At 37.5% G+C, this 22585-nt stretch overlaps 2 protein-coding genes across 4 annotated transcripts; both read right to left on the reverse strand.

Moving 5' to 3' along the window:
* Positions 1 to 608: 608 nt before the first annotated feature.
* On the reverse strand, positions 609 to 13939 carry LOC308691182 (uncharacterized protein). 3 transcript variants are annotated; one of them, XM_081366174.1, is made up of 10 exons: positions 13594 to 13743; positions 11930 to 12226; positions 10765 to 11049; positions 10157 to 10321; positions 8542 to 10054; positions 8325 to 8381; positions 6430 to 6643; positions 5408 to 5541; positions 2404 to 2475; positions 609 to 2319 (listed from the first exon to the last, which is right to left on the reverse strand). In XM_081366174.1, the coding sequence occupies exons 2-10, from the start codon at positions 12213 to 12215 to the stop codon at positions 2049 to 2051; spliced, it is 2997 nt and encodes a 998-aa protein (XP_081222300.1). In that variant the 5' UTR covers positions 12216 to 12226; positions 13594 to 13743; the 3' UTR covers positions 609 to 2048. The 3 variants fall into 3 exon arrangements, with proteins under 3 accessions (XP_081222300.1, XP_081222298.1, XP_081222299.1); XM_081366172.1 differs by having other exon boundaries at positions 8542 to 10321; positions 13594 to 13939; XM_081366173.1 differs by lacking the exon at positions 8325 to 8381 and having other exon boundaries at positions 8542 to 10321; positions 13594 to 13730.
* Positions 13940 to 16110: 2171 nt separating this feature from the next.
* On the reverse strand, positions 16111 to 22290 carry LOC308690390 (uncharacterized protein; the record flags this gene model as incomplete). Its single annotated transcript, XM_081364791.1, has 4 exons — positions 16111 to 16446; positions 16537 to 16562; positions 21476 to 21525; positions 22259 to 22290. The coding sequence occupies 4 exons, from the start codon at positions 22288 to 22290 to the stop codon at positions 16111 to 16113; spliced, it is 444 nt and encodes a 147-aa protein (XP_081220917.1).
* Between the last annotated feature and the right edge of the window lie 295 nt (positions 22291 to 22585).

Consider the following 22585-nt stretch of genomic DNA (forward strand, 5'->3'; position numbering starts at 1 on the left):
CATATGACAGAGATCTGATATTCTATTTGTCGTATTTATGTTTTGCATAAAACTGAAGAATATTCGGTACATCCTATAAAAAAAAATAATGATAATAATCAAATAAATTAAAAATGCGTCAAGATCTTGGAACTGATTATTTCAACTTGACTGCTCAACAATAAGCCACGAGAAAACATGAGATCAAGTATGTTAACTTGCAACAGAACACATTATTATTTTACAATTGATTATTTTATTTATTTCTACATAACTCTTCAGTATATGTTAGTGTGCCTTAAGAATTTATTTACTACAAGCACTTTCAAGGACCTGTATCTATCCATGTTTATTTTCAAGAACTTTCCAGGGCCTTGGAAAAAAAAAAAAAAATTAGATTCACAAATTTTCAAGGATTTCAAGGAACCGTGGGAACCCTGAACGACATAAAAGATAATAAAATTCTATAGGTTGATTTAGAAATGCGGTTACATCACAAACTGGCACAGAGATGCTCATCAGGCAAAGGAGCAGATTCTTTGGGGGTGAAGTGCAGATAAGGTCCAAAGCTACATTACAATTGATTGCAAAAGCTTTTCATATATATATATATATATATATATATATATATAAAAAAAAAAAAACACTACAAATATGACAACTCACCACACCAAAACAAAGTATGTTGCCTTGCTTTCATCCTCAAAAAAAAAAAAAAAAAGAATAAAGTTGTGGCAGTATATCACACAATGGAATGATAAAACTAAAAATCGGTCCAATCTAGCCAAATCACCACTTTATTAACTGCATATAACATCCAGCAAATGAAAGATGGGTTTCACCAAATGCTTCACTAATGTCAACCTGATATTAATTCTGCAAATAAGAAGCACATATTCACGACAAACAAGTATTACATTTCACAACTTGGCTTTGTTTTGGATAAGTGTAATCCAAAAGTTTGAGACAAATAAAAGTGTTTTCACAGTTAACATTGGAGCAATGGGGTTTTTGTCACAAACCAAAGGCTTGTCTACCCTGTTTTTGAGGTGACAGCATGTTCTCTTGGCTATAATATATGGGATAAATGAAAAAGGGACTAAAATATTCTCAGAAATGAAATCCTTGCCCTCATGTCGTTCCAAACCTGCACGACTGACTTCTGTTGGAACACAGAATGTTGAAGAATGCTGCTAATAAGGGTTCAAAACAACATTGAACTCAATTAACTTTCATTTTATGTCCAAAAAAAAACAACAACAACACTATCTTTTGGCGTTTCAAAGAAAAAATTCAGTCGGAACGTCAAACAGCCGAAGAACTGGCGGAAAAGTTTATTTAAACGGTCTAGCAGCTAAAGGTGAGAAGGCCGAGGGAAAGCCATGGCTTATTCATGACAGCCCAGCAAGAACACCAAATGCAGAAACACAAAGTTTAATATTTCTATGGTGAAATACATTAAAACATCTCACAAGATTATAGTCATCACAGCACTGTGCCTGGTAAATAGTGTGTAGTCTTGATTTTTGGCAGCAAATGCCTCAGAATTTCATCTGGACAGAGAAAGCGGTCCAGATGGAAAAATGTAATACAATTAAATCTAAGCTGCCAATTTCATGGGCCCTAAGTAGTCTAGGCAGGTGAGCACCCCCTTGTTTCTGAGACCATGAAGGGCATAAACCATTCCCACACTAATTTTTTTGCAAGAAAATGACAATAAGGAACATGTTGGTTAGCCACATGTCGCAAATGCAAGAGAAACACAACCAAGTTGCAGCAGTCACATTGTGAGGAAACGGAAAGTGCTGAAGTGAAGGTTTACTATAATGTGCTTGTATTTACACACACACACACACACTCACTCACTCATTATTCAAATATCTTTTGGGTCAGTGCACTTAATACCTTTGAAGTCTCAACTGTAAATGCTACAAGAAAATTCCCATCTATTGCTAATCGTTCCGTGTACGACACCGTGTGAAGCTCCAATTCTTTCAATGCCCTGGCAATAATATTAAAACCAACATTATTTGGTAACTTATTGGGAATAGATTTGTGAAAATCTGAATTTAAACCTCCAGGCCTTGGCGAGAAAAATAGTCTTCCAGTTCCGTGAGTCTCTCGATTAGCATTACGTCAAGATCAGCGTCGTCCTGTCTGCCCCTACGTGCTCTTCCTCGCGGCCCCTTCGCACGCAGCGGACCCAGGTTAGTTTTAGCCTTGCGTTTCCGAGGCAGCGTGAAATCTGGGAAGTCTAGAACTCGCTTTCGTTTCTGATGCCCAATGCAGATCAGAGAGCCGTTCTTCTCTTTCGGTTCTTCAAATATCGTCTCCAGACTTCTGTGTAAATGAATAGAACAATCAGAAATCGATTTCCAGAAAAACTCAAGAGTAAAAATAAATATAAAAATTGCGAGAACAAACCTGTTGGGTAATGGGGACTTGTAATTCTTATTGGTATAAATCTCCTCCAAACTGAATTCCTTTTTCTTCAGCCTTATGGGACACAAACACAGCAATCAGCTGGTCATTGAAAAATATTCATGATATATAATCAATGTTTTATTAACACTTTGAATTAGTGTTATAATACTCGAGACTGGTCTTAAGTCTTGGTCTGGTCTCGGTCTCGACCGCATTTGTACTCGGTCTTGTCTCTGTCTCAGACTAAGTTGTTAGTGATTTCATTTTATACAGTGTCTTATTATTCTAATTGTATTTCCGTATTAAATATAAGAAATTTCTCAGGCAGATAATGTAGATCTTTTAGATGAATTTGAAGAGTGCTGGTCTGGTCTTGGTATTGACTCGGTCTCTCCCGGTCTTGGTCTTGTCTGGTCTCAACACACACTGGTCTTCATCTCAACTCAAAGTCTTGGTCTCAACACACACTGGTCTTGGTCTCAACTCTCAACCAATCAAAGTTTTGGTCTTGTCCTTGTCTTGAGCTGTGTCAGAAATCACCCCCTATACCCTTAAACGAGGCACTATTTGAGGGGACTTTATTTGTAGTGGTGTCCAAACGTTAGAGTGCACTCATTCAATCCCACAATGCTCAACGGCTAGAGAATACCCATAATGCACTGTGAGTCGCACCGCACGCCAAATTAAAGGAGAACTCCGGTCAATTTTAACATTGAGCTCATTTTTTTGTAAATTTGGAGTGCTGTCAATACAGAAAACAATGACAAAAATCGGTGTTGCCTACACCGTGTTATCCTCTTTTTAAAATTTGCACCCTGTTGACTTCAATGGGGCAAGTTTTAAACCTGTTTTTAGCCTCTTAACATCCTTGATGTGTCGTTACAAGTGCCCAGCCAATGTGAGTGATTCCTTCAGAGCGATCACGGGTGAATCTGACTGCAGTAGATGTAAAAGATATGAATAAAAATTATGTTATTTCAGCCAGCGCACATACCTGTATTTACATCCTGTTTTCGGTCGAAGTCCATAGTAATCAATTGTCGAGTTCATGTGCATAGGTTTATCACGCGCGTGAATTTGACAATCGATTACTGTGGACAGTCAGATTCACCCGCGTTCACTCTGAAGGAATCACTCACATTAGCTGGGCACTTGTATTGACACATCAAGGATGTTAAGAGGCTAAAAGCAGGTTTAAAACTTGCCCCATTGAAGTCAACAGGGTGCAAATTTTAAAAAGAGGATAACACGGTGTAGGCAACACCGATTTTTGTCGTTGTTCTCTGTATTGACAGCACTCCAAATTTACAAAAAACTTAGCTCAATGTTAAAATTGACCGGAGTTCTCCTTTAATACCCGAATCTGGCCAGACGATGGTTCTCGCAGCGTAATCCATCCATTCATTTTCCAAACCGCTGGGCCAATGTGGCTACAGCCTCATTCAAGTACAAATTCTTTAATTAATTATTAAATTGTTTAATTAAGGTTTATACATAATTTCCATGAGAGAGTTCAAGAGTAATATTTTCATTACTACTGGAGCTGCCAGTTTGCCAAGTTTCAAATAATTATTAAAGAGCAAGAACAAACTATGCGGCGCACTGAGTGTCTGAATTTACTCACTCGTTTTCATTTACTCCCTCAAGTGAACTATATTAGTGGACTAATTTAGGGAATAGTGAATGAGGGTTTAGGGAGCGATTTCACAGCCTTAGTCTTAACACAGAATGGTCTTGGTCTCAACCCCTCAAAGTCTGGATCTTGCCATGGTCTCAACACACACAGGTCTTGACTTGGTCTCGATTTAGGTGGTCTTGACTACTATGCTACTATGAATATCACAATGATATTTAAGCACTTTTAATTTGTCCATTAAGGCTACATTCACACAGTCAGTTTTTGGGATTGACAACCACATTTACTTACAGCTGTGAGTCTCGAAATGTCCCATTCAAACAGTAACTTACAGTAGCATCAAGAATTCGGTTTGAATGAACGTGCAATGGGAGTCAAGCCCGTATTCTCTTAACAGTAACAATAGTGACAGCGACCAAAGTAATATCAAAGATGGCGACATCCATAAAACTGAAAAGCCTGATCACTTTTGATACATCAATAGTCCAATCGATCTGCGAGTTCAGTCAAATCTTTATTAACCGACAACAGCTTTTACATCTGTGTGGAAATCTGAGATTGAGTCGTGCGTATATAACACAAAACTGCACCAGAGAACAGTGACTGGATGTAAAACCTTAATATGACAGTGACACCGTCGCTGTAAGTTTACCGTCACTGTAAGTTACAAAAACCACACACGAAAACCAACAACACACAGAAAACACGCAATTGTGCAGCACTGCTCTCTCGCACTATATGACATGATGACAGACAACTAGTTGTCCAGTCCTGACCCAGAATGCAGTTGTGAGACTGAAAATTTGCAAGTTTGGTTATTGAATGCGTTTGTTCCAATTTTGCATATGCTTCTTGTGTTGTGGCGCAAATTTGAAAGCACACAAAAAGAAAAGATTAAGGTAGCAACACTGCTGATAAAATTTGGAAAGTTGGATTCATTTTCAAGATTTCAGATTTGTTTGCCATCATCACACAAAAATGTTCATTGAAGTCTGTGTTTAAAATTGTATATGCCTTAATGTTTTAGTAAAGTATGCACATATTGCTACATTATTACTGTTATCACATTATTATTATTATTATTATTATTATTATTATTTAACAGGCTTTACGTATTTTTTTTTACTGCATTTTACTTCTTGCATGCTTTTTGCAAAGGCTGCTTGGTCGAAATGAGTTCCTCTGAATAAAATACTAATAAATTATAAAAAAAAAAAAAAAAAACAACAACACTTATTTCAAAGCTAATACACCGAATAAAAGATATGAAGAAAATAGTCGAAATGCTGATAAATATTTACATATTGGACAGTTCTATTTAGATTCCACATCATCATATTATAAAGACCAAACGAGTTGAATGCTCACCTCTTTGGTTTGGGGAGTCCCATTGGAGTAAGGTTGTTATCTGGTTTGGGAACTGTCTTACGAATACGAATTTGGGAGACCCTTTTGGAACGTTGACCTGCTTGAGCTTCAGCATTAGTATCGTAGAGTCCCACCTACAAGAGAAAAGAATGTCAAGCCTTGAGGAAACAAAACCTAACTCTTTCAGTTCAGCAATGTCTGTATCCAAAAATAAACTCACGTGCCACTTTATTAGGTACACCTGTTCAACTGCTCGTTAACACAAATATCTAATCAGCCAATCATATGGCAGCAACTCAATGCATTTAGGCATGTAGACATGGTCAAGACGATCTGCTTAAGTTCAAACTGAGCATCAGAATTGAGAAGAAAGGTGATTTAAATGACTTTGACCGAGGCATGGTTGTTGGTGCCAGTATTTGATTATTTCAGAAACTGCATCATGGATGTGCAGCTGATAAATCTGAAGCAACTGCGATATTCTATCATGTCAATAGACCCTTTTCACATTTCCGGGTTTCTCAGAAGCGGAAGTCATCATAGTTGGGTTATTTTTTATAGTGGTGATTAATAACGGCAGTCAGAAGAGAGAAAGATGTCAGTTTGACCGTCATTCCCATAGAGGCTGTGTTATATAAGAAAATATTAGAAACACCCTCACAGCAGCGTTAACTAGTTTTTGTAATTAAAGGGAAAGGTAATATAATACAAAGTATAGAGTTATAAATGTACATCAAAAAATAAAAATATAAAAAATGTTGCAGAATTTACAATGCTGATGACCGTTAAACACGTCATCAATCTGTGAAAAGGGTCCATATGGACCAAAATCTCAGAGGAATGTTTCCAGCACTTTACTGAATCTATGCCACGAAGAATTAAGGCAGTTCTGAAGGCAAAAGGGTTTTAAACCTGGTACTAGCAAGGTGTACCTAATAAAGTGACCGGTGAGTGTATTTGCCAACTTGCATTTTTACTTTTTTAAATAATTTGTTCAAATTCTAGAAGAGATAATATAATACCTGTTTGATTTCTCTAGATGCTCCCCGACTATGCAAACCAGGGTATTTGACATTTGCACTGACAATAGCAAAACTAGGCACAGATTCAGTAGCGGATCCATCCAATCGCACCGACTTGGGGCTGATGTTGTGCCATGAGGGGTGATCCAGACTCCTTTCTGGTGTGAGACGAATTTTTGACAGATGACACACTGATGATGATGAGATGGCCTTCCTACACACAGTGAAAGGAGCAAGCATTTCAGAGAGTACCAGGTGATTGCTAATATAACATCAGTCAACATCTACATGATTAAATGATCAGCTTAGCTGTGGTTTGTAAAATTGGTCTGGCTTCATGCTTTAAAAATGATAATAGACTGAACTATTTTATCGATATAATTCTTTTTTACTATGCATATTGCTTTATAGACAATACTTAAGGTGAAGTGAGTAATTTCTGCACTACTAGCAGCACTGAACCAAATAGAAAAACGTAACTAGATTCCAGCTGTCATAATGCTAGGGTGTTCTGGGTGGTTGCCAGGGTGTTGCTATGCATCTGCTGTGTCCTAACCAGATGTGACAAAAATGTTTTGAAGATGTTTCCTTCAGCTGAGACACTTCAGATGTGCGCTGTTCCCTATGATGGTTTTAAATTGCTTGAAATATGATTGAAATCACTTCAAAAAGGAAAATACAGTTAAGTGCAACATGTGCAGCGCAAGTTTGTCATATAGGCTACATAAAATTATAATGACAACATTATAATTGTGTGCTTGGGACATGGATTTTAATGGTGAGACCATTATTTGAAATTAGGCTTCAAATTATATAAATTTAGATTTATCAGCCAATATTGGTTATCGGCTTTCAAATGCAAATAATTATCAGTATCGTCCAAATTTTCCATATGGTATATCCCTAATTTCATGACAAAGATTGTATCAGTAACTGAGTATGTATTTAAAATAATGAAATTATTTGATTATTAATTTGATTATCTAGTTATCCATTTCATTGGGAGTGTGAGACAGCAGTGCGCTTGCAGAGAGAGAGAGAGAGAGAGAGAGAGAGAGAGAGAGAGAGAGAGAAAGAGAGAGAGAGAGAGAGAGAGAGAGAGAGAGAGAGAGAGAAAGAGAGAGAAAGAGAGAGAGAGAGAAAATACTCTTCTGATTGACTGTGATTAATTTTGTCACATCTTGTTGATAAGTCTTGTCTTTTAGTCTTGTCTTTTGTGGACATACAAATTGTTTGTCGCTCAAATCTTTTTGCATTGCATCTGGTTAGGACACGGTGTTCTGGCTGGATGCCAGAGTGTTGCTATGCAGTCGCTAGGATGTTGTGGGTGGTTGCTTACTAGCCAATCCCAAAAGATCCCAGCCTCAAGTTTCTATTTCTTTGTCTGTACATTTGGCTCGGTCTTAACTCTTGTGTTTTTTTCAAGGGTTGCTGGGTGAAAATTGTGTATTTAATCATTTAGAAAAGTAGCAGGATAGATCAAACACACCTAAGCTGGACAACCTTGTCATTCATGTATGTAGCAAAAATGCACCAAAGTTTGTAGAAGTAGATCTGGTGCAACTTTACCCACTCACAATGTGCATGGAATGAATCAACAGGGCAACAATGAACAGGGAATCAGTGTCATCCCTTTTCACGGTTGCATTTCAAACACGGGAAGCCCACAGATAACATAAAATGATTTTGAATAAAACAAGACAGAAACATACTAAAGATACATCACTGTAGACTTCTACAGGTTTGGAAAGCTTTTCTGCTATTCGTGTTGCTAGTTGTGCTCAAATTATGCACTTCACCGTTAATCTGAACCATAACTGGCAAGCAAAGACTGATTAAAAGATTTCAATGATTAGGTCAGCTAAATGGCAAGAGATGCAGGGGGATATGCCCACCGTGCTGAAGCTCTTTTCCTGCTGGGTGTAGCTTCTTGACTGGATCGTCGTGTATAGCTATCAACAACAACAACAAAAAATTAGATAAAAACTGGTCAAATTGTAAGTGCAAGCAGCATGCAGGTCAAAACTGACAATCATTTCTGATTATGTAAATCAAACTTCCTTGCCATCAAAACATGCAAAAAAACGTTCAACTTCAATAGTTTTAACTTACTGGTGATCGTTGTCTACGCCTGGTGGGGCTGTGAAGTCAACCAGAGGTCGAAAAGGATGAGACTTGCACCGCCCCAAAATCCGACACACAACCGCATGGGTACTAGGACGTGACAACTGCATAAGAGGAAAGCTGAGCCTTCTGTGTCGAAACCACAGTCTGAAGGATGTTGGAGAAGATAAAGCCAGGATGGTACTAACACCTGCCCCAGAGAAACTCCCCTTGCTTAAAGTAGACAAAGGTGGAGTAGTAGGCCGAAAAAGTTGAGATAAGCCAGGACAAAATGCTGAGTCTTTATCCAGGTTGATTGGTAAAGCATTTGAAGGACAAGCTGGTGTACCAGATAACCAAGGAGAGACAGGAGGTATTGAGTCCTCAAGTATCGGCTGCCAATTGTTGGATATCTCTCCTCCCTGCTCGAGAAAGGACAAAGAACGGGTTTCTCCAACTTTAAGAGAGGGAAATCCAGGAAGGTCATGTTTCTTTCCACCACAGAGTTTGAGCTTGGATCCAGTTCTGCTGTAACCAGTCCATCTGTCCAAGTCGTTTGAGGAACAGCTGCTGGATACCAAGCGGTGGGCAGTGTTCGAGAGCTGATCCAACAGTTTGTTAGTGTCACTGTCTACTAATGGTTTGGAGGACCCATTTCTTGGGCCCGAGAGATGTGAACTGGAGTGTGCTTGATGAAATGTCAAAAGCGAACCTAGTGACTTTTGGTCACCTACATTTTTTACCAATTGGTTTGGTAAAGCGAGTTTACAGTATGGCAGGATTGATGACCCTTGAAAAGAGATATTTAAAGGGCTATCCTTTGAGTATGATAACTGACAATCAATGCTTTGTTCTTTACTACTTATCTTTGTGCTCTCTACAGAATCTCCAGCATTTGTCCCTGTCAGTCCATCTACATCCCTTGACGTTGGGATGTGATCCAAGACTGAAGTACTATTACTCAATGAGGTAGTGGTAGAGTGAAAAACACCATTCATTTCAATCTTGTGCAAGATTACGTTTTCTTTCTTGTCAGAAGTCTGAAAGAGAACTGAACAGCCCTTGGGTTTATCAGGGTTGGGTAGTGCTCCAAGCGGCTTACTGGAGAAAGGGAAGGTAATCTGACTTAAGGACTGCTGCTGACTATTTCCACTCTCGTCATTACTGGAATTTGTCAATGCTGCTGGTTTCCCAGGGGGCTTTGGATTTATTTCTTTTGCAAACGAAAAAAGAAGATCTGTATTTGAGTATGACTTTGCGCCACTAGGAGCTGAAGATTTGAAAAACTGAACGGAAGGCACCCGGGGGTGTTCAGGAACATGTAAACGCTGATTTTTCAAGATGTCTTCCTCCTTCTGACCAGATTTATTATTCCCCACACTATCAGAGGACAGGGCATCCTGTTTACGAGAAAGTCCTCGGCTGTCATTGTCATCTGAGCAGCTGAGCACAGAATCGACCAATAAGCTTAAGGCGACTCTGTCCTTCTCAGCTTCCAGCTCCATTTCCAGGTCTTCAAAATCTGAAACGGGTGAATAGTTACCCTGCAAACAATTGTCAGTTTGTCCAGAAGAACACGTTTTTAGGTTTCCACATGACGAATTGGAGCCACTGAAATTCCTACCTAGACCCTGACAGCTTAGGTCCTCAGGCTTATGAGCGAGAGTTGACATTGCCCATGAACACACAGGGTCCTTTTTTGATTCAGGTGATCTATAAAGAGACTGTGGCCCAGAAGAGGAGACATTTGGGATGATTCCTTTGTTGTCTTTTGGCACTGCGTCTACTCCTGCAAACACACAATAATTTAAGTCAAATCAAGATGTTATCGATATATTTGCATAGCTTTGAGGTCATGAACATTCTAAAGTACTAAAATTTGATATTTTAGCATATACTTCCTGGAAAAATGTTCAGAAAAACTGACCATAATAATGATGCACTCAGTGGCATATCCAATTTTTGCCCAATAAAAAGTTCTCCAGTACGAGAATCTAACCCCACCTGACCATGACTAGAAATAGCAAATCATGGCCTGAGGATGTAACAAACTAAATGCTATTGGCCATTTAAAAAGGTACAAACCCTTTAATATGTCTCATCCCAATTTCGAAAATATGTCAACACAGGAAAGAAAACGTTCCAGTATTTCTTGGGTTATGTATGAAGAAAACCAAATTATATAATTATTAATTTAAGCATATCAGTATGCAAACATAAACAAACATTTACCAAAACTGTAATTTGATGAAATTGTATTTGGACAGCAAAAGGACAAGTCTCTTCCCAGCTGGCCAACTTTACTGTGCAGCTGAGCTAAACTGCATGTATGTGCACTGCTTTGTGAACACAACTGGTCCATCCTCCTCTCCACTGCCTCGAGACGTTGGGTCAGAGATCCGAAGGTATCAGTCAGCAGACGTTTCATCTCAGTTTGATGGGACACAAGAATTCGTTCCAGAACTCCAAGCTGCTCTCCTGATGGTCCTGATGGTCGTGGATCCCTGAACTTGCCCTCTGCAAAAGAGATGTTGATCAAAACCTGTGCTTCGTAAAAGCAATATCTTCACTCATAGAAGTACCAAAACATTGTAGTGATTCCTTTGGAATCAAGTCTTTCACATTACACATCTGCAATGTTACGACTAAGACAAATGCGTGCACACTTCTGAAGTTACTCCTGTACAGCACCAAAAAAAAAAAAAAAAAAAATGGGGACAAAAACATAGTTAGCTAGAGATTTCATAAAAAGGTATTATATTATTGCAAGTATTTATATTAGTCTAAGTGATATATTTTGTTATAACAGGATTAATATAACAAAAAATAACATAAATCTTTAAAAAGTTACTTAAAAACTTCTACTCAAAAATCCTACTATTCAATAACTATAATTCTGGCATATTTATGCACTAAAATTCAAAAGTTTGGGGTAAGTACAATTTTGATTCAGAACAAATGCATTAAATTGATACAAATTGACAATAAAGACATTTACGCACTTCATCAATGAATCGTGAAAAAACTGCATCAGTTTCCACAGAAATATTAAGCAGCACCACTGTTTTCAAAAATCAAAATCAGCATATTAGAATGATTTCTAAAGGATCATGTGACACTGAAGGCTGGAGTAACAGCTGAAAATTCAGTTTTGCCATCACAGAAATAAATTAAATAAAAAAATAAATTAAATTGCAATATTTCACAATTACCCTTTTTACTGTATTTTTAATCAAATAAACCCAGCCTTGGTGAGCATAAGAGACTTTTTAAACTTTATAGAATTTAAAAACAAAAATGACACAGTGTTTCTGCTCAGGTAGCAAATGGGTTTCTGTAGAAATAGAATTTGCTTAGAGGGAACATTGCAGATTTTACCACATATATTCTACATTACCTTGCGGAGTACACATGTGTATGCAAATCGCACTAGGATTGACTCCAAAGTTACTACTTTTCGGATCAAACGTCATCTGTCTCAAAGCTCCTTCATCTATTCCTTTCTCAAAGTCTGAGGGCTGTGGTCTGTCACCAGATTCACTCTCCTCCCTGCTGGTTTCCCTGCATCCTTTGGCCAGCTGCTCCTGATAGAGCGAAGACTGAGGAGCGCGATGGCACGGACCAGCCGCAGACGCGGGCACCTGCTCTGCCCCTTTCTGCTCAGCCAGAAGATTGGACAACATCTCTCAAGGAACTGATGGGATGAGATGAGGTAACAGATTAAGTCATTAGACATTAAATTAATTAAATATGGTAGAGTTAGTATTACTATTGTGTCCATTCTTTGGTCTTACCAATACTACCATATTTACAGTACCAGTCAAAAGTTTGGTAACATTACTGTTTTTGAAAGAAGTATGCTCATCAGGCTTGCATTTATTTGATCAAAAATGCAGGAAAAAACTGAGATATTGAGAAATATTATTACAATTTATAATAATGGTTTTCTATTTTAATATACTTTGAAATATAGTTTATTTCTGTGATGCAAAGCTGAATTTTCTCCAGTTTTCAGTGTCACATGATCCTTCAGAAGAAAGTAAAAGCAGCACAACTGTTTCCAGCATTGATAATAAATCAACATTCTGAAGGATCATGTGACACTGAAGACTGGAGTAATGGCTGATGAAAATTGAGCTTTGCATCACAGAAATAAATTATATTTTAAAGTATATTAAAATAGAAAACCATTATTTTAAATAGTAATAATATTTCACAATATTACATTTTTTTCTGTATTTTGATCAAATAAATGCAGGCTTGATGAGCATAAGAGACTTCTTTCAAAAACATTAAAAATAGTAATGTTTCCAAACTTTTGACCGTTACTGTACATACCATGGTATTTACTTAATTTCTCAATGTAGGATCTCAAACAGTGATACTATGGCACAGAATAATAAGCATATTTATATACCATGATGTTTACATGATACATGAGATGACAATACTACCACAGCCTACATTGTACCATATACCACTACCATTAAACGTATAAAGCAAACAATATACATGGTACTAGCAGTTTATATTCTTTTAGTCAAACTTTCTAAAATGGTTCCCCTGTGTTGTGTTATCTTATCTCCAGTTATTTTATTTTGTAAACATGCTTCTATCATGATATATTTAGTGGTCAGTAAATACAGGAACCTATCAGACGCCACTTTCAGCTGTTCTACTATAGCAATTTCTTCGTCCAAAACTATACGAGTAACGTTAACCGCACATTTATGAACACTGACCTGTCTACACGTGCACATACATTTCACTTCATACACATTAAAGTGTGTTATTAAACCACCAGCTGAAACAATTAAATGAACAAAGATGGTTTCATCGAAAATATCATCACACTAATTAAACACGTAACTAGATCGCCCTTTACACATAATTCAAGAGAAACTATTCATAATTACATCCAAACTAGTTTTTATTTATTTGTAGGTGCTATGCATAATGACGTCAATGAACAGGCTACTCGTGCACATCAGGCTTTTAAAGGCCCCCGAAACGTATACAAATCAGTCAAGAGCAAGGCAGACATGTTTAACAAAGCAGTACCTGTATCGCGTCCCTCCTCACGAAGGTCAGACCCCGCAAAATCACGTCTCCGGCGGCGAGAGTGTGCTGTTAAATCACTAATACTCGCCGATTCATCTCCATGATGCACGGGTCGGATGTGATCTCTTTAAACCAGTAAAAGTCATTTCCGGCGACACTCCAGACTGATGAGCGGATTACCAGTGCAAACTGGCTACCCACTAAACCAGCTTAATATTAAAGTAAATTTAATTAAACTATATCATACATTTAACGCAGAGAGCTAAAAAAATAAATAAAAATACAAAATACCTAATAGTCAGAATATTTGCTATTGACAAACAGTGACGACTTCCGTCATTCGTGCAGCTGTAAAGCGTGTTGCCATTGGCTATTGCATGGACTTAGGCTCATATCTATTGGACTATTTTAATGGCAATACTTTCATAGTTTTTTGAAAAACACATTTTATTACGCCAGATCTACAGTGTTCCATTTTGATTGATAATAACAATGGTAGGCTATATATAGTCAGAATAACAATTATTTCCTTTTATTAAAAATTAATAAATAATTAATTTGATTAATTAATTCCTGAATGAAGCTTAATTAAAAAGGACAGAAAATGAAAATCACCACAGGTTGTTTGTTATATGTTTATGTTAATCAGTTAACGTTTTTATAGCTAGATGGAGCCCTTATATGACCCTTAGCTGTTAGATAACGCAATATATTGATAAGCTAATTAAGAACCTTTAGCTCACTGGTTCATTCTTTATTAGTTGTATGTAGAACATGTGACAGAGTGAGTAAAGATTTTCCTCAAAGGTTCTCATACTATAACAAAATCAGTTTAGTTTAGTTTAGTTTAGTTTAGTTTAGTTTAGTTTAGTTTAGTTTAGTTTAGTTTAGTTTAGTTTAGTTTAGTTTAGTTCCTTTATTGTCCACAAGTGGAAATTTGTCTTTGGCTTCACTATACACCACACACGAGGACACCAACACAACATGAACATAACAACATAAAAAATAAAAGTAAACATACAACATGTAACAAACTACATATCCACCTCTGCTCATATTCATATCTTCTCAACATTTAGTTTGAATGGCAGTTGGCACAAAAGAGAACTAAACTCAGTTGTCAAGAAAATCAGTGTTCTGTTATCTTTGACCAACAGAGGGCATAACTTCCTGTTTAATGAGCCAATCTATTTGCATTTCAAAGAAAGTCATTCAAACTTGAAGGCAGATTAAAGATTAAAGAGTAATTTTACTCACTGTTTGGAGTCCATTAGGAAACATAACATACAGATTCAATCAGTATTGAATATTGTGACTGAATATTAAATAATGAACATTGAATTCCCCATGTTACCTCAAGAATTACCTGTTTTGGTTGCAATCCCTTATGAAAATCAACCATGGTTTTATTATAGTAAAAGTGTAGTAACCATAGTTTTTGGCAGATTGAGTACCATTTGTATAACCACAGTTTTACAACAAATACCATGGTTAACTATGGTTAGTGTAGCAAAACCATGGTTAATTTGTAGTTACCATGGTTTAACTATAATAAACATGTTTTTTTGGTTTTATTTGTAAAGCATGGTTAATTTTCATAAGGGGTGAGTGCAGTCAGCTTACAACCTTACTTGAAGAGATTTGTATCTTTAACAACATAAATTACCATAGATATTTATACATAGATTCCACAATCGCCAGCTCTGGTACGTCGGCAGGCCCGCCATCTTGAAATGGTCAACGTGTCGTCACTCACAGTAAGCCTGCATTCGAAATTGCATACTTCTCTACTAGATAGTAGCCGAAAAAAAGAAGTATGTCTGAACACACAGTACTTATAAAAAAGTAGGCAAAAAGAACCCGGATGACCTACTACCGGCGTAATTCTGAAATGTGTATGGACACTTTATTATCCCCAGAAGCCACAGGAGAGGATTTATGAATGGCATGCAGTGAAGCGATGAGGCATCTATGTACAGTATATAGGCTATCTATGACTGAAACTGTCTTGGTGAGTCATGGCACAATCTTGTTTTGTTTCCATTTAACCCTGACATGTGATTGACTACAATGCTTTGAGGTAAGAAGTAGGAAATTTAAGGAAACTTTGTCTGGAACAAAACAACTATACATCATACAACCCCTTCCAGACATAGTATAGGCAGGTCATAGTCAGAATAAACTGTATGGACAAGACTTTAGCCGAAAAATATGGTAAACCAGGAAGACACAATTAATAATGGAATAAAACTGTCTATTTATACACCAATTTGATGTACATGTATAATGAATGTTAGACATACATTTTGATTTGTATAAACAATAAAATAGGCTATACATTTTAAGCAAACAACCACATGCTTTTGAAATTAAAGGCTTTTATCCATCATGATGTAGAGAATATGAATTGCACACTTAAATGCCTTGTTGAATGGCACAATAGTACAGCAGGATAAACTGTACAAAAATTAAAGAGAAGAAATGTTTGCTCATTTTTGTGTTTGTTCACTTTTTTGTTCACGCCATAATTGCTCGCTTTGAGTGGACATTTTTCTTATGGGAAAACCTCGTATGTGGTCTCTGTAGTTCTCCAGGTGGGATGAATATATCTGCAGGTTTAGCTGAGGTCTGTGTATTTGCAGTAGTTGTTGTGAAGTCTATTGTTGCATACTCTGTGTTGTGGCAGTTTGGAGTCTGTCTCAGTTTTCCCCTGCTGGTCGCATTTTCAGACTGTAGGACTTGAACGTCTGCGTAGTGTAAACCATCCTCATTCTGCTTGCGTTTCTTATTCACCTGGGCATACTGTGGTTCAGCGGACACACAGTCATACACATGAACATCAACACGGGCCTGCTTTGAAAAAAAAAAAGTTGTTATCACAAAAACATTTACATATATTCGGATAAAAGTAACATTTTGTAGTGTCCAGTTTAACCAACACACCTCATGGGGAGGAACCACAGGTGGACCTGTTGTAAAGATGTACATGGCAATCAACATCACAACAACTGGATAATTAAAGTTTCCTTTTAATCTACAAACCTAAATCCAGAAAAGTTGGGACATTTTGTAAAACGCAATACAATCAAGAATCTGTGATTTGCTCATTCTCAATAACCTTTATTTAACTGACTAAAGTACAAAGAAAAGATTTTCAACGTTTTTACTGACCAACTTATTTTGTGAATAGGGCCTAAGCAAATTTTGATTTTGATGACTGCAACACACTCCAAAAAAGTTATGACAGAGCAGAGGCATGTTTACCACTGTGCAGAGGTCGCTTTAACCGAAAATTTTCATTGACGGAATTTTTTTAGCAGTGACGAAAAATTCTGAAAGCTGTCCATCATTTTGACAGATTACACCAAAGGTGGTCTATTGTAAATTGTAACTGTAATTCTCAATCCTGACCACTTTGTAGCGAGTGCTTCACTTGAACTGAGGAGCTTGATCTTTCGCGTTACATTAAAGAGGACCAAAACGGCATTTATTGTTTGAATTTTGTGATAAAGTGGACAGAATTTGAAAGATGAGACTTTGTTTCACATCAAAAGTCACAAAGCACAAAGCTTATTGCTATTTATTGGACAAACATTCATGATGAAACCTGAAAAGTAACCCACAGTGCTCAGCTTTCTCTTCATAAATAAATAAATAAATGCATAGCCTAATCTAGCCTGTAATGACGGACAGTGCGGAAGCAACAAAAGTAGCCCAATGGCCAGTCAAAAGTAGCCCAAAAACAGCTCAATGCGATTTTCTCCATCGGGCGGCCCAATTCTACACTGAATTTGTACATCTGGGGGTGTTTTGGGGGGGTTGGAGAGCCGAACCACGGACTTGGCAACACTGGCGGAAGTCTAACACGACTGTGCCACTATGTCACATCACCTTTTCTTTGAGGATACTAATTGTTGCAGTTTTGCAAGTGAAATTTTTTGCCCAATCTCTCCTGATACAAGACATCTGCTCAACAGTCTGTGGTCTTCGTTGTCTGATTCTCCTTTTCATGATGGGCCATATTTTCAACAAGAGACAGATCTGGACTGCAGGCTGGTAGTCAAGCACATTCCTTCTACTGTAGAGTTTCTAGGAACCACTCTGGTTTAGCATGTGTAGAATGAGGCCTGGCATTGTCTTGCTTCACAAGAAAGATGTCATCTTGATGCCATTAAATGTTTCTGTACAATCCCATGCCATTTGCACTGTTGCACCCACATACTATGACCGATGTTTGCTTTTTCACCTATCGCTGATGAAAGTCTGGATGGTCCCTTTTATCTTTGGGACTGACAACTTGATGTCTGTTTTTCCCAAAAACAAGCTGAAATGTGGACTCATCTGACCACAGCACAGATTTCAACTGTGTTTTGGATCCTCTGAGATGAGCTTGCGCCCCAGAGAACTCGCCGGCATCTTCGTCTAAAACTGATGCATTGGTTTAGTTGCGTAACAGAGATTCAAGTGGCATTCCTTTGTAGGGGAATTTACAGTTAAGACCTGGACCAGATATGATGAATGAAGACCTGGAGTCAGAGATGCAATCAACTGAAGAAAATCTTACTGAAGTATAGATCGCAGTTTCATCAGCAGAAGTCAGCTTTAACACTCACAAGGAGTTCATAGGCCGCTCTCTTACATTCTCAAAACAACAGCAATTACACTCTAACACGTCACTAACTACGTCATCACGTCAGGTCGAATGATTCTGATTGGTTAAGGCACAGATAAACTTAGAAAATGTTCCATATATGGGGTGTTAGCCAGAAGCAAATCTCCATTGATTATCAGAATGATGACCAAAATCCCAGTTTAGGCACAAAGTGACCCACTGAGGTCACAAATCTGAGTTCCTATGTTCCAGTTTGTCTCCCCTGCGTGTCAGTTGCTCACCTCACAACGTCCTGTAACAAAGGATACTGACACACACACCCACAGATACACAGCTTATTCAAGGTTAGTTGGCCAAGCTCTAGCTCGGATCAGGAAACTTTTCCAAAAACATACTGATAAGATGTACTTTCTCTCAATATGAGGTTCAGACAATATTTGTCAATTGTTCTGTAGTGATTAAAGATGGATTGTAAAGTAAATTCTTTATTCTTTCACACAGCGTGTTGATCCCGGGAAATTGCCGTAAAATTGCTAGAGTGCCTTCTGTGTGAACGCAAACACGTCCCAGGATTGATGCCGGGATCGATGCCAGGATGGGAACCTGGTAACATTGCTGTTACTTGGCAAACCTAGTGGCGCTACTGGGGAGTATGGACTTGTCTTCGTGTAGAAATGATGAATAGGAGTTATCAGCAGAACTGACATCTGACAGGAGTAATCACATCCTGACGTCACGTGTCTTTACGGGATCTTTACGGGATGTGTGTGAACGTACTCACAGATTCCGGAAAATCACTGGCAGTGTGAATGAACCAAAATCAAACGATCCCCGGACAAATCCCGGGAACATTATCCGTGTATTTTCCCGAATATCTGTGTGAAAGGGGCGTAAGAATTGTCACGTAGGCAACAGGCCTGAGTTACTCAAGTGACCTATAGGCTGTCAGGGTCAGCTAGAAGAGTAAATATAACTTTTAACAGGTGTTGGGTGCGCTTTCCTCATGTAATTTAACTTTATAATTTTAATTTTAGAAATAAATCTCATAAGCTTGAAGAAGTCATTCAAATCATTTGATATTTAGAAGAACATATATTGATTAAAGGAGAACTCCGCTCAATTTTAACATTGAGCTCATTTTTTTGTACATTTGGAGTGCTGTCAGTACAGAGAACAACGACAAAAATTGGTGTTGCCTACACCGAGTTATTCTATTTTTAAAATTTGTACCCTGTTGACTTCAATGGGGCAAGTACTAAACCTGCTTTTAGCCTCTTAACATCCTTGATGTGTCATTACAAGTGCACAGAAAATGTGAGTGATTCCTTCTGAGTGAACACGAGTGAATCTGACTGCAGTAGATGCGAAAGATATGTATAAATAGATATAGATATGTAATAGATATGTACCATCCTGTTTTCGGTTGAAGTCCAAAGTAGTCGATTGCCGAGTTCACGCGCATAGGTTTAGTTACCTATGATCACGCGCGTGAACTCGGCAATCGATTACTTTGGACTTCAACCGAAAACAGGATGTAAACACAGGTATTTGCGCTGGCTTAAATAACATCATTTTTATTAATATCTTTCACATCTACTGCAGTCAGATCCACTCGTGTTCACTCAGAAGGAATCACTTACATTTTCTGGGCACTTGTAATGACACATCAAGGATGTTAAGAGGCTAAAAGCAGGTTTAGTACTTGCCCCATTGAAGTCAACAGGGTGCAAATTTTAAAAATATAATAACTCGGTGTAGGCAACACCGATTTTTGTCGTTGTTCTCTGTATTGACAGCACTCCAAATTTACAAAAAAATGAGCTCAATGTTAAAATTGACCGGAGTTCTCCTTTAATAACTTGATAACAACCGCTCAAACGACATTGAAGCGGCAGTGGATTCAAGATAGAGGAGTGGGATTTTCAAACCTCTCCCGTCCCACTCCCACAAAAAAAATCCCATCCCATCCCAATCCCACGAAAAACGGGGGGAAAATACCATCCCGTCCCAATCCATCCATTCCACCCATTCAGTTTTTTTTGGCCGGAATCTGTCAGTTACTGTAAAAAAATAAATAAAAATACAGTACATACAGTACAGTGCATGCTCACCTTAGTTGAATAAAAATCCAAAATGTATTTTTTCATGTTATTTTATTTAACTGAAATCCTCGCTTAAACAATGCACACACATTAAATTTCATTAATTTTCAACACACAAGCACACATAATGCCGTCTTTCTCAACTCATAAAAATGTTTGTGTTACTTCAGACCGCCCAGAAATGTCGGTGAGCACAACTGAGGTATCATTTTCAGACAGTAGTCGTTGCAGCGTGGCTTTCATGTCTGACTCCATTTTGATTATACAAAGTGCATGGGGAAGCCTTCTTCTTTTATATTATTGGTTGGCATTGGCACACCAACTTGGTGCATTACCGCCACCAGCTGTTACGGGTGGAGCATATAAACAGTATATTTGTGTATAAAGTAGGGTATCATAGTGTTATTGCAATTCCCGGTCCCGCCCACTCCCGCTGAATTTTTTTTCTGTCCTGTCCCAATCATGTGATTAATAGTGATTTTGTTTCTCATTCTGTGGGATTCCCCCCCCCCCCCCCAAAAAAGCCTCTAATTCAAGAATCCATCCCTTCACCTTGATGCACCAGCAGACTGTTTTAAGTGACAATGGGTTTTCCAAAGAATAACAGAATAACATGACGGTTTCTCATGCAATGCCATCTGAGGGCTCAAAGGTCACGCACATTCAACGGAGGGTTCCTGCCTCGCCCTACACAGACTGAGATTTCCCTGGATTCCCTGAATCTTTTCACAATATTATGTATGGTAGAAGGGGAAAGACCTAAATTCTTTGCAATCTTGCCTTTAGAAATGTGATTTTTGAATTGTTTGACAATTCTCGCATGCTATTTGGTACCAAGTGATGGGCCATGATGACCTAAGACTGAGATCACGATACCCTCACCTACCAATTCACCTACTTATTGCTGACTGTTTCAAAAGAGTTTAACTTTGGAAATGCTATAAGCTTTTCACTTTTATTTTGCCCTTGTCCCAACTTTTTTGGAGAGTGTTGCAGCCATCAAAATCAAAATTAGTTTATATTTACTAAATAAGTTGGTCAGTGAAAACTTTGAAAATTTGTTCTCAGATTCTTGATTTTATTAAATTTTTTTTTACAAAATGTCCCAACTTTTCTGGATTTGGGGTTGTATTATCTCATAAATGTAGCTGAGATTTTTTATTGTTACCTTTTCCTTTTGCCCGTTTTTGTGAAAGTTTTCTTGGATTTATTCCCCATCTAAGGAACGAGAAACATACAAAATTAAAAAAACAGAAGTTGGTTTATTTGTTCTGTTGCGTATTTCCCTAAATGAAAAAAAATGATCATTGATAGACTTATCTCTTGTGAAAATGAAGAGCACTTAATTGTATTGAATGTGTTCTTCTCGAGTACCTCAAATCTTATTTTAATATAATATTATGAAATAAATGCAAGTTAAAGAGAGTACACATTAACGACTATGTTTCTAATACCTAAAAAAGTAAATTTTGTAATGTCAAGTAAAAGTAGTGTGTTATTTGATATTATAAGTTAGCTATAAGTATAATTGCAACTTCATCATTACAAATGTGTAATTATTACAAATATTTAACTACATGACATACAATTTTCAGTAAAAAATAACATTTTAGTATATTTTAAGTTTACCATAAATACTTGGCTTTTCTGGTGTCTAATAATTTCGACAGCATTTGTGTTAAAACTTCATATCAATTATGAACAGACAAAGGGGATCAATGTTTCTCAAAGTATGACCTATGTAAAAGTTAGCGTTATGGTAAATAGTGGTCAGAACACTCTTTAGTTATACAAATGAATCTAGTTTGAAGTAGTTTCCTCCCCATCAAGATCCTACTGCTATAAAACAATCACATGTCATAGAACCCTGTAGCTTTTGAATAGATAAATACTGTAAATCATGCCCAGTACGTTTAAAACAATTCAAAGATACAAATGTTTAGCTACTTACTTTTCCACTGTTTTGGTTACATTGCTCCCCATGGCAGAGATCGTGGTCAGAGCTCAGTTAGCCTAGTGTTGATCATTTGCTCATTTTACATTTCCTGGTTCCTCTGTAACTTGAGTCCTGCAGGTGTTCCTCATAAAGAAAGCTACCTTTGTACTTCCAACTGCAATGCCCAAATCGTTGAGGCTGACCTTGAGGTCATTAATGTTTGACAATATCTTTAATGTTGTATATTTTAATATCTTTGCAGTCCTTCATTCACGAACAGGATGAAAGCATAGGTAACTGGAGATCTCCAATTGTGTTTACAGAGATCTTCCTTAGTTTATA

Source organism: Scardinius erythrophthalmus (genome assembly GCF_964197995.2).
Source record: "Scardinius erythrophthalmus genome assembly, chromosome: 5".
Taxonomy (NCBI): Eukaryota; Metazoa; Chordata; class Actinopteri; order Cypriniformes; family Leuciscidae; genus Scardinius; species Scardinius erythrophthalmus.